We start from the raw sequence: 18,171 nt of genomic DNA on the forward strand, positions 1-18,171 counted from the left end.
TATAATTGCCTAAAAGCTAGATTGAATAATTTACGTGACACTGACTGCAAAATTATGAAATATAATTCGTCAACACCACGTGTTATATCATCTTTCAAATTAACTGTGCCTCATGAGTTCTTTAATGTTTTATTAAATGAATCATTTTGGCCAGAAAGTACACTAGTTAAAGAATATATATACAGAGAGAAATCTAATACTATTAATCCTGTAGTTATTCCTTCAGTCGTGTCTGTTTAAAAAAAAACCAATAAGTTCGCTATCCATACTTTACCAAAATGTTAGAGGTCTAAATACTAAACTTAATAATATTTATTTAAAATCTTTTGGTTGTGATCTCAAAATCCTAGTTTTTACAGAAACTTGGCTGAAACCAGGTATTCGTGACACTGAGATTTTGTCAGATCAGTACCAAGTATACAGAAAAGATAGATTAAACAAAATTGGTGGAGGAGTATTCATTGCAGTTCATAATTCCATTGCATCAGAGCGAATTATACTTACTGAATACCCTCATATTGAATTTGTGTGTGTTAAAATAAAATATTTAAATCAATCCTTTATTATAACGTGCTCCTACATTGCCCCAAACTCAAACATAGACATTTATCTTAAACATTCCGAATTAATAAAAGAAGTTTCTTTTCGGCATTCAGCAAATTCTGACTTGATTTGTCTTGGTGATTTTAATTTACCAAACTTAACATGGGTCTCAGGCGACAACATTGTGGATTATGTTCCTGTTTCAGCAACAGAACTGTCTACAGACATGTTATCCTTCTGGGAAAATATTTTTGATCAATGTCTCTATCAAATAAATAATATCTATAATTCTAACGCCAAAATTTTAGATTTAGTGTTTTCTTCAACCATAAACTCTTCTGTATGTGCAAGTCCTCCATTCTCAGAACCTGAAGATATTTATCATCCCACCCTTTTGGTAACTCTTGAACTCAATAATATTTCAACTACTAAAACTTTACCGCAAACTAAGTCAAGTAAACTAAATTTTGGTAAAACTAATGTGGTCCTACTGCGTTCTATATTATCAAATAATAGTTAGTTACCTCAGGGAAACATCGATTCCCGTATTTCACGTTTTTATTAAGTACTTAATAATGCATTGACAGTATCAGTCCCTCTCTTAAAGATGTTCTTAGAAATGGGTCCAGCTTGGTTTACTCCACATCTCAGGAGTTTGCGCAATATGAAAAGTAGAATGTATAAAAAATGTAAAAGATGCAATTCCACTTTAAATTTTACCAACTATACAAAAGCAAGAAATGCGTTCAATAGAGAAAATTCAAGGTGTTATTCAAATTACTTAATTAAGATGTGAAATGATTTTCATAGGAATCCTAAAAACTTTTATAAATTCGTAAACTCTAAAAGAAAAGTACGTGAATTTCCTAGTAGCATGAGACTTGGTTGTAGAGAATCATGTGACCCTAACGACATTGCGAATATGTTTGCTGCTAACTCCCTTAATTACCCTTATACTATTCATAAACTTAACCAGCTTCCTCGCATTATTCTCACTGAGAATGAAGTATTAAATGGTTTATTGTCATTGAAATATTCAAACTCACCAGGTCCAGATGGTGTACCGACTTCTATTTTAAAATCATGTGCATATGAACTTTATCGTCCCCTAACAAATATTTTCAACGACTCGTTGACATTGGGATATTACCCCCTTGTCTGGAGATCTGGCTTTATTATACCTTTGCATAAATGTGATAGTAGATGTGTGATTGAAAACTATAGAGGTATTGCAAAACTAAGTGCAATTCCTAACCTTTTTGAGCTTCTGGTTTCACGCCGAATAACTCATTTCGCTAGATCTATAATATCACCTTATCAACATGGTTTCGTTAAGGGTAGGTCAACCTTGACGAATTTATTGGAACTTAGATGTCACGTTCACAATGGATTCGTAAATAAATGTCAAACTGACGTTATATACACAGATTTCAGTAAGGCCTTTGACACCGTTGTACACGAATTGTTAATATATAAGCTTGATTCTATGGGTTTCCCATCAATACTCTTGTCATGGATACGTACTTATTTACAGGACCGTACCCAAAGTGTTTCTTTTAATGATATTCTATCAAAAAATATTACTGTGCATTCTGGTGTTCCTCAAGGTAGCCATTTAGGTCCATTACTTTTTGTACTTTACTTAAATGACCTTCCATCTGTTATTCGTTGCTCTAAAGTATTAATGTTTGCTGATGATGTTAAACTGTTCAGCAATCATGATTCTTGTAATCAATCAATTAATCTGCAACGAGATTTATATTCTCTTTCCAACTGGTGTAGTGTCAACGGTATGTCATTAAACTTAAAAAAATGTAAAAAGTTATCATTTTATAGATCTCGTCCTGATTCTTGCGATTACTTCATAGGTTCGCACAAATTGGATAATGTAGATTCGTTTGTAGATCTTGGAGTTATTTTAGAGAGTAAATTGCGTTTCAACTTACATATAGAGCCTTGTGTTAATAAATCCAAGTCATTACTGGGATTTATAAAACGCTGGTCTAAGGAATTTGACGATCCATACGTGACCAAACGCTTATTCATTAGCCTTGTTCGACCAACATTAGAATACGGTTGTGTACTTTGGAGTCCTTTTTACAAATGTGATTCTGATAAGATAGAATCAGTACAGATTCAATTTCTTTTATTTGCTCTTAGAGGTTTAGGGTGGAGCTCAAATGAATCTCTTCCACCATATGAAAACCGTCTTAAGTTAATTGACCTTCCAGCATTGGAGAAAAGACGTTTAATGCTCAGATCTATATTCATTATTAAACTCTTGCGTGGACAAATTGAATCACAGTTTTTAATTGGCGAAATAAATTTTAATGTACCTTTACGTAGTACTCGAAACTACATATCACTTAAATTAACGTTAGCGAAATCTAATTATGAAATAAGTAATCCACTCCGATCTTTATGTGTTTAATATAACAAGTTATATAATAGGATGTCTTTATCCGAACCTCTGCATGTCATAAAAAACTTTATCTTAAGTCCAATTTACATATGCACATTAAATGATTTCGTTTTACGAAATCCTAGAATCAAATGAAGTGTATTTACATCTGTTTTTTTGCGTCATTTGCTTACGCACACAATCGCACATACACACTTATACAATAACACAAACACACGCACACAATATATTTATTCAGAGAAATAGGAATTTCACAACACAAATGTGTATCGAATAACTTAAATTAATTCTAAAAACAAAAAAAAAAACATAATTTTTGCAAGTTTTTTTAAACATTTATTTTCACTTTTGTCATCGTTTGAGTATTTTTGTTTTTCTACAACACACACAAACAAACAAAGACGTCATAAAACAGTTGCATTTTTTGGTAGTTTATGACGAAAAAGCAGGGTTGCGTATAATAGTATGGTGTTTTCGTGCGTTGTTTAGAATAAATGACGCAGCTATCGTCATTTATTTTTGTATGGTAAATGACGCAAAATGTTGCCTGTTTTAGCAAATAAATGACGAAACAGCTCTAAATGACGAAAAAATTGCTAATGTAAATTGGACATTACGTTCTTAGTATTGTTGTAACTGTTGCCAGGCAATTTGTTAGATTAGACTTGTTATTTTTTGATGTGTTTGTCTTTAAAATGTAATTTTATAACCGGCTGTTGTTTTGCTGTAACTGGTTTTCCCTAGTCTACTAACCCCCCATATTCCGGAATATGAGGTGTCCGCGCTCCCTACGTTAAGGGGAGGTGGCCCTCTCGGTCGGCAGGGGCGGGAAAGTGTGGCGTTGGGAACGATCGAAAAAAAAGGATTTTAACCGACCCAGTCTGCTATGCAGATGACGTTATAATAATTCCGAGGGGTAAAAAATCCAAATTTGCTATGCAAAAGAGCCGAATCGGCCCTAAAACTTGCGTTCAACTGGGCTAGGCAAAGAGGTGTTAACGTATACCCAGAAAAACGGAAGTATGTTTTTCACTAGGAACACTTTGAAGAAGCAGTTTTAATAAACAAGACAATCAGTATTTCCAATAAACTGAAATATCTGGGAGTAATCCCGGAGAGGAAACTTAAATGGAAAGACCATATTCACGAGAGAGCTAAAAAAGATTATAGATGTTGGTCGACCTTTAGAACGGCTATAGGCTCCAAATGGGGTCTTAATCCTAAGATGACACACTGGATATACAAAAGCGTAATTAGACGTATTCTAACGCTTCAGTAGTCTGGTGGACAGCTATGAATAAAAAGTATAATATTAAAATACTACGGAAAGTCCAACGAATGTGCTGCTTAAGTGTAAGCGGCGCAATGAGGACAACACCAACGAGGGCACATGAAACTATTCTTTATATGAGGAAAAGATAACAATTTTTAGTTTTCCATGAAAAAAAAAAATTAAAATTTTTTAACCTACATGAAAGATTTTTTCGAATCGAGATACTAATTTCGGTTATTGCGCGCAAAAGTTATGGCGGTTTCAATTCGGATAATAAGAAAAAATCTGTTGGAGGAGAACACCATTCATATTCAGTGTTTTTGTCTATTTTTATTGTTTTAATTTATTTTATTTATCGTTTGTTGAAAGGGTCTATATTTCATTTATTAAATTGTAATTATTGAAATTCCACTATTTAATCGAACCACTTTCATGTTAATTGTATTTGTAAATTGCCGTCCCACCTTAACGTACGTTGGGTATTTTTTGTCATTTTGTTCGTCTTAACGAGGAACAACAACAACAATGCCTACATAGCTTAGGCATTTGTCTGTTACTGTTTTCGTCGTCTGTTTTGTGTTTGATGGGCAATGACAACAACAACACTGTTGGTTATGCTTTTTGTCAGTTCTGTTTGTATGCAGATTCGTACATACAAATCAGTAACTGTCGCCCTTTACATTCTTTTATAATTTTATGCTTTGTGCGAATTTCGTGTATTGATCATTCTATTTGTTTTGATCGTCTCAATTCGATGTTGTTCTCCTCTATTATGCAGCCCTATAAGCAGGGATTAGAAAAATAAGTTTTTAGTTGATCTATGACCGGCAATATTAGTGAAGCAAATAAATTGTAATAATAAAAACGAAAAATTAAAGTGTTTTAATTAATTGATTTCGGGCGCAAATTATAAAACTTTCTGTGCGAACATTTTGGCGACCGTGACAGGACGGTAGTCGAAATAATTAATTGAACATTATACTCATTTGACGGTCGCTCAACAACTGGCGTCCTTTATTTCATCATCTTTTCTCTACATATCAATCTCTTACATTTCTAGAATACATGGTTGTGTTTTGTGCGCATAGTTGTGTTTTTAACATACAAAGTGTTATCAATTCGTGTTTCATATATATAGGGTGTGTTCCTCTATGTTTACAGCTCAGCCAACCTGACAGTGGCGGTCACCACTGTCACCCAGGGTTAATGTTTATTATGCTAGGTTAAAAGTGTGCTTAATCTATTTATTTACATACTTAGGCTACATAGGTGAGTATTATGTACACTTAAGTCTACTACTATATGCAAAATGCTATATACGATACAAAGTAGAGCAGATCTGGGGTCCCTATCCTGGGCCATCCTTCTTCCACAACCTCATGTTGCACGCCTCTATCACTCCATCATAGGGGATTTGCGTGATTTGGCAATTTTCAATATCTCTAACCACTTATCTATCGTTTGGTAACACTTTATGTATAACATATGGTCCCTTGAATTTAGGCAATAGCTTTTTGTTAACCCCCACCGTTGTATCTACGTTTTTAATTACCACAAAATCTCCCGCCTGGAATGAACTGACTTTGTGCCCTTTCTCTTCAGATCGTTTCTCATTATATCTTTGCATTTTCGCAATAGCACCCTCAGCTTTATCTCGGATCTCCTTTATATCCCCCCCCCCCCGGTCCCAAAAGGATCTCCTCTAGGTATTCCGATAACTTATCCACAATTTCACCCCATTGGTTTACCCCGAACAACACCCTACTTGGAGTATCCCCAATAGACCTATTAATCGTATTGTTAAATGCGAATTCGATTTTACTAAGCTGCTTCACCCAGTCAGAATGTGATACTGGCTCACTAAGTTTAGCCAATATCCCTACTAAAGTCCTGTTCACTCGCTCCACTTGACCATTTGCTTGGGGTCTATATTTCTTTCCTTCAAAAAATCTGCGAATCCTCCTGAAGTGAAGCCACTTCCTCTATCAGTAATACATCTAACCGGCCTACTATAGTAATCAAAGTATTTGAGAAGTGCCGCCTTGACCTTCTTAGTGCTTGTGGTTAGAACTGGATATAATCTGACGAACTTTGTGAACGCGTCAATGACTACCAAAATATGTTTTCTCTTTGATTGTAAAGAGGGCAGTGGACCGAAATGAACTAAGTGAATTGTATGGAACGGTCTCGGTTCTTTTGGAATACTGTGTAGTGCCCTTGCGTTGGGATTATGAGGAGCCGAATACATTATACATTTTACGCAGTTTTTCCGATATTCGTCGATTTTTTGTTTGATTTCCGGGAACCAGTAATGATTCTTCATCTTCAGATATACCTTGTCCACCCCTAGATGACCCAACTTTACATGTATATTCCTGATTATCTCATTTTCCATCAGTTTCGGGACAAAGAATCTTAGCTCATCATTAATTTTCCTATATACTACTCCATTCACCATATCATAACCTCCCACGGTTCCCTCTTCTAATTCCCGTTTCAATTCACTTATCTCCTGTCCCTTGCTTATGCTGCGCACAGTTAAAAATCTATGTCCTCTGACTCTATGGTCGCGACCACCCTATTATCCTGGTCAATTCTAGATAACGCATCCACATGTCCCATTTTCGTCCCCGCTCTGGGTACAATAGTGTAGTTATAGTTCTCTAGTTCGAGCGCCCATCTTGCTGTTCGACTATTTATATTCCTCTTTGCCAGTGTTAACGTTAATGAATTGCAGTCCGTTAAGATTTTAAACTTTATTCCCTCCAAATATGCGCGAAATCTTCTCAGAGAATAAACGATAGCTAACGTTTCCAGTTCGAAACTATGATACCTACTTTCCGCAACCGTCGTTCTTTTCGAAAAATAGGCCACTGGGTGGAATAAATTATCATCTTGCTTCACCATGAGAATTGAACCAAACCCCGCCGCACTTGCGTCGCAGTGCAACTCTGCTTCTCTTTGGGGGTTATATATTGCCAATATTGGGCAAGATGTCAAGTGCTGTTTTAATGTTTCCACATCTTCCTTACACTCATCAGTGATCCTATATTTAACGCCGTCCTTTGTCAGCGCATACAAAGGCTTTGCTATTAGTGAAAATCCCTTTACGAACTTACGGAAATACGCACATAATCCTAAAAAGGCCTGCATTTCCCGAACATTTTTCGGCATTGGGTACTGTTTGATTGAGTTTAGGTGGCCTTCAGCGGGTTCTATGCCTCTCTTAGATACCATATATCCCAAATATTCAATCTCAGTATATGCAAATTTGCATTTTTGCATTTTGAGTTTCAGTCCGTATTCCGCTAATCTATTCAGAACTCTTCCCACCAGCTGAAAATGCTCCTCTAATGTTTTTGATGCTACCACTATGTCGTCCATATAGATCACGATTTCATTCCATTCCAGAAAATCTTTAAAAATTCCCGCAATAAATCGTTGAAAAAATGGCTGGTCCGTTTTTTAATCCAAATGGCAATCTCACAAATTCATATTGCCCGTTTGGCACAACAAATGAAGTATACTTTATTGCTTCCTCTTCCATGGCAACCTGATAAAATCCCGACTTTAAATCCATAATGGTAAACCAAGTCTTCCCCTCTAAGTATTCTAAACAATCCTCTATCAACGGAAGTGGATAATTATCCCTAACTATTATCTTGTTGAGGGACCTATAGTCCACGCACATCCTTGTTTCTCCACTCTTCTTCTTTGTGAGGACAATCGGCGACGCGTACGGGGAACTACTTGGTCGTATAATTCCTTTCCCTAACAAATCTGCTATAATTTTGTTGACTTCTTGCTTTTCTGCAAATGATAGTCTTCTTGGGGAACAATACGTTGCATTCCCCGACGTCACTATTATCGACGCTCGGAAATCTGAAATCTTTGGATCCCTATTTATCCCCTCCACATACTTTCCTTTGATGAATTTTTCCATTGTCTGTTTTTCCCGCAGATTCAGTTGCGGGTTAATATCCCACTCTTCTGCTTTAATATCTTCAATGTTGCCTACTAATTGCCAACGATCTATTTGTTTTCCTTTGTTTTCCCTTTTGTTTTGGTTTCCTTCATCAGTCTCAGTTTCTTTTCCTTTACATTCTTTTCTTTCGACTTCGTTGCCTTCGTTTTCATTAGGTTTAACTTCATCTTTAATTTCATAACTTTCTGTTTTATTAAGTTTAATTTCCTGTTCAGTTCTATTACTTTCTGTTTTATTATGTTTAGTTTCCCATTCAATTCTATTAGTTTCAGTTCCATTATGCTCAGTTTTGCCTTCCATTATATCACCTTCAGTTCCATTATATTTAATTTTCCCTTCCGTTCTATTATCTTCAATTTCATCATGCTTAATTTCTCCTACAATTGTATCATCTTTAGTTTCATTATATTTAATTTCCCCTTCAGTTCTACTACCTTCAGTTTCATTACGTTTAATTTCCCTACAATTATATCATCTTTAGTTTCGTTATATTTAATTTCCCCTTCAGAACTACTACTACCTTCAGTTTCATTACGTTTAATTTCCCCTACAATTATATCATCTTTAGTTTCGTTATATTTAATTTCCCCTTCAGTTCTACTACCTTCAGTTTCATTACGTTTAATTTCCCCTACAATCATATCATCTTTGTTTCATTATATTTAATTTCCCCTTCAGTTCTACTATCTTCAGTTTCATTACATTTAATTTCCCCTATAATTATATCATCTTTAGTTTCATTATATTTAATTTCCCTTTCAGTTCTATTACCTTTAGTTTTATTATGATTAACTTCACCTTTAGTTTTTATGCCTTCAGTTTTATCATGTCTAATTTTACCTTCAGTTTTATTGTTCCCACCTGCCTGTTTCTTGTTCCCCAATTTACAATAAGCACCACACAATATTCCTTGTTTTCCATTTTTTATTTTTTGCGGCTCCGAGTTTATTCCATTTTTTGAGTCCGCGCATAAAAAGATCTTAAGGCTACGTTCTTTTTTTAATTCATTTGTTTTTACATTTTTTCTTTTGTAACTTAAAATTATTCCATACATATTTAGAATGTCCCTTCCTAGCACTAACGAGCAAGGGGCTTTGTTTACTATAATATTTAAATTCAGTTCTTTTTCCTGTCCAAAAAATTCAACTTTTACTTTTATTTTCCCGCGTAAAATCAACCATTCCCCGTCCAAGCTCCTAAATCCTGACACTTTCTCCTTTTCAACTGTGGTACTGGGGCTCAACGAAAGGACTACTTCTTCATTGGTGAAGCTGCACGGGCTACCGGTATCGATTAAAGAATAAAGAAAACAAAATTTAGACCCAGAACAATGAGACCCCAAAACTACTGTTACCTTCATTCTCCATCCAATTCCGTCCTCCTCTTGCTCCTCGTCTACTGCTGCAATTGTTTGCTGGGGACAGTTTATTCTGAAGTGTCCCAACTGTCCGCACTTGGAGCAGGATCCTCTTGGTCTATTCTCCTTTCTGCAGGTTGAAGCGTAATGCCCAAACTTTTGTAACATCAATTTTAACATCTCACCTCCAATAAGCCGGGCCCCCGGCATTGGCCGCCCGCTGCTGCAACATTCTCTCATACTTTGGTATGCATCTCTTAAATGATGCCAAGTCCGAGAGATTTAGTGACATCGTTGCCCCCAGTGTTTTATCTCGGACACCCTCTATAATATATTTGACGAGTTCAGCTTCACTCAGTGGGGTGCCCTCCGCCAATTCCTGCATAATCAGGGTGTAACGGTGGAGACTCTCGTTTTGCCGGTCCCATTTGCGGTTTTCTTGTGCTTTAAGGGCCTCTTTCACTCCTGTCACCCGTTCAAACTCGGCGTTTAATCTTGCTTGAACTCCAACCATGTCTTTGCCTGGGAGGAACACATAAAAAGGCTTGCACTTCCTGCCTTCATTCTGCGCGCGTACAGAAATTGTTCGGTCGCACTACACCCAAGTACCGAAGACACTCTTTCATATTCTTTAATCCACTTGACGATACTTTGCTCATCATCGCCTGTGAATTTTGTTATGGCTCCTTCTATGTCTGCAAAGTTCGCCCCTTTTACATTTTCAATTTTTCATTTTCTCCATTTCGTTTAGTTCATATTGTAGCTTTAATAGTTGCAATTTTGCCTATAGCTTTTCTATTCTCTGCATCTCATTTCCCACTTCTTTTCCTCCTTCGTCCACCTTTTGTTCGGCTTGTGTGTCTACATTAATGGCAGTTGGCTGGTCGGCTTGCGTATACATGCCCATGGCCTCATGTATGTTTGTGTGTGCTTGTCAACTTGTAGTGGCTTTTTCACACATACGTTTTTCCTCGATTGTGGTGTGATGTACGTTTGTGTGTGCTTTCGCGTTGCTACCAGTCGGTTCGTCAGTTTGTATGTACATACCCATAGCTTCTTGTGCATTTGCAGCGACTTGTTCACACACACGTTCTTGTTCAACTGTGATGGGATGTGTGTCTGTGTGTGCTAGCTGACTGGTGGTGGCTTGTTCGCACGTAGGCCCTTGTTCGTTTGTACTGGCAACTGTATTTTTTTGCTTGTTACCAACCGCTTGTTGCTGCACCTCAGCTTCACCACCACTTATCCTAGCTGCCGCTCCACCATCACCCACTATTTCTCGTAATAGTTCACGCAGCTGGGGAACTGTTGCCGTGTCTGGGAATGGCACCCCCAGTTTCCGCAATTCTGCCATTAATGTTTCTCGCACCATTTCTTTTTAGAACTTTCTTTTAAAGCTTTTCAAACCGCTTTGTTAAAAAATTCACACCACAATTTCTTTACTTCATTACTACTTTTCTACTTTTCTCGACCTCAGTTTTATTTAACCACTTCAATTAATTATTTGCGTCTTCAGTTTTTTTTTCTCTGCCGTATACGGTTAGTTGTTTGCCGATGGGTTCTTTTAAACACCTGACGTTATACTCATTTGACGGTCGCTCAACAACTGGCGTCCTTTATTTCATCATCTTTTCTCTACATATCAATCTCTTACATTTTTAGAATACATGGTTGTGTTTTGTGCGCATAGTTGTGTTTTTAACATACAAAGTGTTATCAATTCGTGTTTCATTTATATAGGGTGTGTTCCTCTATGTTTACAACATTTAAATAAAGTATTTGCATTTCAAAGTGACGTGCATTTCTTCGTTGTCGTTCTTGTTGTTATACACATTCGGTGTTACCACACAAATAATACAAATTTTTCGACTTTATTTAAAACTTTTCGTCGATTAATTTTAATTGCTGCCGCCGTTAATTAGTTTTTGTTTTTTGAAAGGAATTATTAAATTCTTTAACTGAAAGTTGTTTTGTGGCTCGAAAAAATTTGGTGTTTCGCAATTGATAAATTGGTGACACAAACATACATACAAATATCGTTGTTCGTTACACATATAAACAAGTGTTTTCTGCTGGAAAATATTGGAAAATCAAATACTCTGATAATTAAGTAGCTCATCTCAACGCATTAGCAAATAGACACCATCTTGAGTGATCATTTTGTGAATTTTGATAAACATTTTTGACGCTATTATTTGAATTCTCTAGGTGCTCAGTTGTCTGTTTCTCTTAAATTATTGAAAATGCCTAAAGAGGGTGCTGAATTTGTGGAAGAGAGTGCTGGTAACTCGGAACTAGCTTCTCTTAAGTTACTACGTAGTTCGGTAAAGAAAAACATTGTAAACATCCAAAAGAAAGTTGAGAAAGATGGATCTAAAATGGATTCGACCATTTTAGAATATCGGCTAGAAATATTGGACTCGTACTTTACAATTGTGCACAATACAAAGTCAAATAGAAGCTATTAATGCTAGTGACAATTCTCGCATGGATTTAGAAGAAACATTTATCGTTGCAAAAGCCAAAATATTGAAATTGATAAACAAAAATCGTGGTTCAGTGGCAGTGGACAATAGTTTGATGAATGTTTCTATGGCTAGTGGTTCGCATTCTCGTTTGCCTTCACTTAAGTTACCCAATTTTAATGGAAAATATAGTGAATATCAAAGATTCATTACTGCTTTTAACAATATAGTACATGATAACCCAACAATAAGTGTTATCGAAAAATTCAATTACTTGTTGAACTGTCTCTCGGGTCCAGCTTTAGCTGTCGTCGAACCTTTTCAAGTGTGTGAAGAGAATTATGAAAAGGCTTTAGAAAGATTTCAAGAAAGATATGACAATAAAGTGCTCATATTCTTAGAACATATCGAATCGTTGTTCAATGTCCCACAAATGCAAACAAGTGATAGTGTCTCGTTGCGCCATCTTAATGATACCGTATCTGCTGTTCGTGGTTCGTTATTGTCGCTTGGATCAGAGGCAGATGTCATGAATGCAATTTTAGTGCATATGGTACTCACAAAAGTGGATAATGAAACAAAAGACAATTATGATGAGAAACAAGACTTTAAATCGTTGCCCTCATGGGATTTGTGCTATGAACTTTTAATTCGTCGTTGTCAGTTTCTCGAAAGTCACAAAAAGAGAACTGAATTTTCTGAAAATATAATTCCAAACAAACCTAAATCTCATAGACTCAATCGGTCGGCTCATACGTTTGTCAAGTCTAATTCGAACTGTTCATATTGTAACTCAAGTGAACATAACCTCTCAACTTGTTCGTCGTTCGCAAATATCGTCGTTTCTGAACGTTTTAATTTCGTAAATCGTAGCGGACATTGCATCAACTGCCTTCGAAAGGGTCATATGGTGTCCAACTGTCCCTCTAAATCTCGCTGCTGAGTTTGTGATTCTGCACATCATACACTACTTAACATCTATAGTAGCTCAGGACAACCCAGTACTTCAAATTCGAATAGCAGCTCACCGCAACCATCAACCAGCTCAAATCCAGTTTCGTTAGTGGCTCGTTTATTCAACAGAGTAATAATTCCAACAGCACTGATTCTCATGAAGGACAATTGTGGTAAATTTCCGACGGTAAGAGCGTTACTTGATTCTTGTTCTGAACTAAATTTCTTTTCGGAAGAAGCTGCAAAAAGGCTTAAACTCAAATTTAGACCGTTTTCCCAAGAAATCTCAGGAATTGGAGAAGTTAGAACGGCAACAAAGTTTTCTGTTGACACCACAGTCAAATCAAGAAGTAGTTCGTTCGTGTGCTCCTCGACCTTTGCTGTTACCAAAACAATATCGTCTCGCCATCCTGGCGAATTCATCAATACTTCGCAGTGGAAGATTCCCCAAAATATTAAACTCGCAGATCCGTTGTTCTACAAGCCACAACCTATAGATGTGCTGCTGAGTGCCGAAATCTTTTTCGATTTATTGTTGGATGGCAAAATTTCATTGGGAAATGGATTGCCGTGTCTCACAAATACAGTTTTCGGATGGATAGTTGGTGGTTCGTCGCCTAGTCGTTCCAATTCAAATTCGCTGATGTGTAACTTAATCGTAAGTACACGAGAACAAAATATTGATGAAATTTCGAAACAAATCTGGGAAATTGAAGGGTACTCCGAATCTTCTACACCATGCAATGAAGAAGAACAAGCATGCAAGGATCATTTTGTCGAAAATAGTCGTTTCGGTTACCCAATTATCTTGGTAGCTCATTGGAATATCTCGTAGACGTTTTTTGTCGTTGAACGTGACTCAACTTTGAAATCGATGTATGAAGCAATCATGCAAGAATATGTGTCGCTCGGACACATGTCACCCTGCACCCAATCGTTGAATAGTTCGCACTATGTAATACCAAATCGTTGCGTTCTCAAGCCTCAAAGTTGTTCTACAAAACTTTGATGCTTTCCCTCACACTTCGTCGAATCATTCGTTGAATGATAAATTGATGGTCGGTCCAATAGTACAAAAGGATTTGATCACCACAGTCTTTTCGTTTCGCGGGAACAAATACGCTCTCACTGCTGACGTTTTGAAGATATATCGGCAGTTTCGAATTGGAGAACCAGATAGAAGGTTTCAAATCGTTTTGTGGAGAAGTTACAAAGATGACTATATAAAGGTATCCCAACTTAGCACTGCTAATAATGGCTTATCGGTCGCCTCTTTTTTCGTATATCGTAGTTCGTTTCTCTTTACAGATAAACATAGCACACATCATCCTTGTGGTTCGGAGGTCTTAAGACAAGATCTTTACGTCGATGACGTACATACTGGCGCCGATAATAATGAATCTTCAGTTCTCAAGAATCGAATTTGCTGGATGGACTAGCAACCATGCGTCACTCGTTTCGAATGATGATACAAACATCATCATTAAAACATCGGACAACGACATTACCAAAACTTTAGGTATGTCCTGGAAACCTCAGCAAGTCAGAAATCCTACAAAAACATCTATTTTGTCGCTCGTATCTAAAAATCTACGATTTTTTTGGAATTTTATATCATCGTGGCTCAAATCAAAGTATAAAACGGAAATTTTTTCTTTTCGTTATGTTTGTGGACTAACTCCAAGCTAGTACTCCAGTGGATAAAACCTCGTTCGTTGATTCTGAACTACTTTGTAGTAAATAGTGTCAGAAAGCCCAAAGAAGAAACTCGAATCGTATTTCGGAGACACTTCCTAGCACAAGATGTCCCAAATTGGCCTCTCGATGTTCCAGAATTTCGAAAAGCTGCCGCCTCCAAAACTTTTATTTGTGGAAATAACGCATTTCATCGCATTATGAATAAGCAGTTTGTTTACATGAAATGTGTTCGATTAATTGTTTTTGTTTTTTGTATCTCCAACAGATCTTCAATATATCGACCATTGAAACACCACACTTTGCAACATGTCGCCCACGCCGCTCCACTTGGAATAGAGTTTTTAGTTTGGAAACCCCCGTACCTCATACGCAAGCACAAACAAGTTCCCAAACACATTCGTTCTTTTGGCGTTGCAGAACAACTCCTCATTCTGGAAATGCCTTCAAAATGGCACCACTGATGAAGATCTGTGTCCTATTTCGAACTGTATTGGGAATTCGCTCAAGTCCATACACCAAGTTGTCCAAAGATGGTTTTTGCACCACTATTATTGTCCATGGGAAACCAAAGATAAGGTTTACATTGCTGTCATCCAATATCCTAATAATAGCACCAGTACGCTTACAATAAATTTCTTGAACCTAGACGCTTCAACGGGCGTAGGATGTTGGAGGAGAACACCATGCATATTCAGTGTTTTTGTCTATTTTTATTGTTTTAATTTATTTTATTTATCGCTTGTTGTATGGGTCTATATTTCATTTATTAAATTGTGATTATTGAAATTCCACTATTTAATCGACCCACTTTCATGTTAATTGTATTTGTAAATTGTCGTCCCACCCTAACGTTGGGTATTTTTGTCATTTTGTTCGTCTTAACGAGGAACAACAACAACAATGCTTACATAGCTTAGGCATTTGTCTGTTACTGTTTTCGTCGTCTGTTTTGTGTTTGATGGGCAATGACAACAACAACACTGTTGGTTATGCTTTTTGTCAGTTCTGTTTGTATGCAGATTCGTACATACAAATCAGTAACTGTCGCCCTTTACATTGTTTTATTAATTTTATGCTTTGTGCGAATTTCGTGTATTGATCGTTCTATTTGTTTTGATCGTCTCAATTCGATGTTGTTCCCCTCTATTATGTAGCCCTATAAGCAGGGATTAGAAAAATAAGTTTTTAGTTGATCTATGACCGGCAATCTTAGTGAAGCAAATAAATTGTAATAATAAAAAAACGAAAAATTAAAGTGTTTTTATTAATTGATTTCGGGCGCAAATTATAAAACTTTCTGTGCGAACAAAATCTTTAAAAGCGCTATTCATTATACTGACCAAACGTGTCAATATTTGATTTACTTCATGCTATATGAGTGCTGAGGACCCATAATATTAGTGATAAAGTTGCAAATTTTCGCGGAAAATAAGAACGAATTTTTAATCATAAGAAAGAGATAGTTTGTAACATGTTTTAATAAAATTCAAGCTGTATATCACGAATATTGTCAATTATTTCATATCCCATTTCAGAAAAAAAAAGGATATTTTTTCGCACATTATCAATGAGTTTTGATATATATGTAGGTTAAAAAAAAATTCCCAGTACGAATCAGCTCGCGAGCCAATTTTCGGTTGTTGCGGACAAAAGTTATGGCGGTTTTATTTCTGCTTTTAATTAAGAAAATATTATAACATCGCTAATTATTTTAATGAGCACAATTGTTACTAAAAAGTTCTCTCGAAGTGACTTCAGCGAGTAGAGTGCATAATATATTATAGTTTCGATGTTACAGCCAAAACAAGCACATATTTTGGTCAAAAAAAAATATTTTTTTTGTTTGAAAATTTTGTTACGAAAATAACTGATAGACTTTAGTAATTTAGATGACTTTATGTTAATTTAAAAATTTGAATTGTAACGTAAATTTTTAGTTAGCATTTAGTTAATTTTAAATCAAGTTTACAAGAACAATTACGCTATAGAATTCCAATCACTATGGTTTACGTTTTCAGTTCTCCCTCTCTTGTTTATTTCTGCAACAACAACTATTATTCCAATTATGAAAATTGGTCTTAGTCTTCATTTACACTTTTACTTGCCAAAATTGTTTTTGTAATCCCACTCTCTTTCTCTGTTTATTTGTTGACGTCATTTATGGTCTCCTGCTCTCGCGTGTTTATTGGCGCTGCCCTACTGTTTACATTAAATTTGTCTGTTTGTATACAGGTATGTGTGTATGTGCATCCGGATCTCGTTGGAACATAGTGGAACACTCTACAAGAGGGATGCTCGAAATGTCTATGTATCGGCGAACGGCGATCTGAACGCGATATTTAAACCGTAAGTGTAAGTAAAGAAGTAAAGTGGAAACCAACTGACGTCTTGTGTGAATATCTGAAGTGAATAAAGTCAATAAAGCATTGTAGAATCGTAATCTAAAACGAACCCTGTTTTATTTGGTACAAATCGTATCGGGGAATAAAACAAACGTCTACAAGGGATTAAGTTCAGACCCTAATTCTAACAATTGGTGTCAGAAGTGGGATGACGAAGATCGTACAATGAAGTACAAGGATCTACGAGTAGAAGACTTGAAAAGTGAGCTTCGCAAATTGAAGTTGTCGACTACCGGAAATAAGGTTGAGCTACAGAAACGACTTTTGGATGAGTTTGAGCGCCTCGCTAAGGACATCGACGCACAGGAGTTCGAGGTTGGGGAGCCAGCCTTGGAGGTAGCTGCGGATAAAGGTGATGCAAAAGCAATGCTGGCTTTTATAATGCAGCAGTTTAATGAGAAATTGGGTGCTAAATTGGAAGAAAGTTCTAAGGAAATTGCAAAGAGCATGGAGGAGAAATTAGAAAAGAATTCTTAAGAGGCTTCTTAGAGCGGAAGCAGCTTTTATCAGCGAACCAATATGGTTTTAGAAAGGGGAGTGGAACTGAAGAAGCAGTGGCCAATGTTGTGAACTGTGTTTGTAGATAGATAGTAGATAGTGGTTACTCTGGTGCAATGTTTTACGACTTCAGTAAAGCATTTGATTTAGTGGATCATACAGTTTTAATTGAAAAATTATGGTTCTACGGAGTTGTGGAATAAAGTCTAGCCTTAATTAAAAGCTACCTTAGTAACAGAAAGCAATTTGTCGAAGTAAGTGGAAGCAGAAGCTCAATGAAGAATGTAATGTATGTAGTGCCACAGGGTAGTATACTCGGTCCCCTACTGTTTAAGCTATATCTGAATGACATAAACAATATTGGTCTTATTGGTAAAATATTTATGTATGTCGATGATTTGGCAATGTTTTATCCATACAAGCAAGATTACACCATCAAGTCAGACATTGAACAGGATTCCGACCTGCTTTGTAAATAGGTACGAATTAATAAATTGGTTCTAAACGGTGACAAAACGAGGTTTATAAAATTTGCACCACGTCACAACACGACTAATGATTCAGTTACTCTTTC

General features: G+C 36.4%; 2 protein-coding genes across 5 annotated transcripts in view; both read right to left on the bottom strand.

Annotated features, from left to right (window-relative positions):
- Window positions 1-18,171, bottom strand: part of LOC141394336 (alpha-N-acetylgalactosaminidase) — a 386,219-nt gene that overhangs the window by 198,922 nt on the left and 169,126 nt on the right. The gene's annotated exons all lie outside the window — the stretch shown is intronic.
- LOC141394337 (uncharacterized) lies at window positions 9,134-17,165 on the bottom strand. Its single transcript, XM_073968605.1, has 2 exons — window positions 9,578-17,165; window positions 9,134-9,503 (listed from the first exon to the last, which is right to left on the bottom strand). Exon 1 carries the CDS (start codon window positions 10,950-10,952, stop codon window positions 10,515-10,517), a length of 438 nt encoding a protein of 145 aa, XP_073824706.1. The 5' UTR covers window positions 10,953-17,165; the 3' UTR covers window positions 9,134-9,503; window positions 9,578-10,514.

This window comes from Musca autumnalis, unplaced genomic scaffold (assembly GCF_047663935.1).
Source record: "Musca autumnalis isolate F117 unplaced genomic scaffold, ASM4766393v1 scaffold_2, whole genome shotgun sequence".
In the NCBI taxonomy this organism is placed as follows: Eukaryota; Metazoa; Arthropoda; class Insecta; order Diptera; family Muscidae; genus Musca; species Musca autumnalis.

Coding starts and splice junctions, on each gene's coding strand:
- LOC141394337 (XM_073968605.1), bottom strand. CDS start 10,952: ATGGTGCGAGAAACATTAATGGCAGAATTGCGGAAACTGGGGGTGCCA.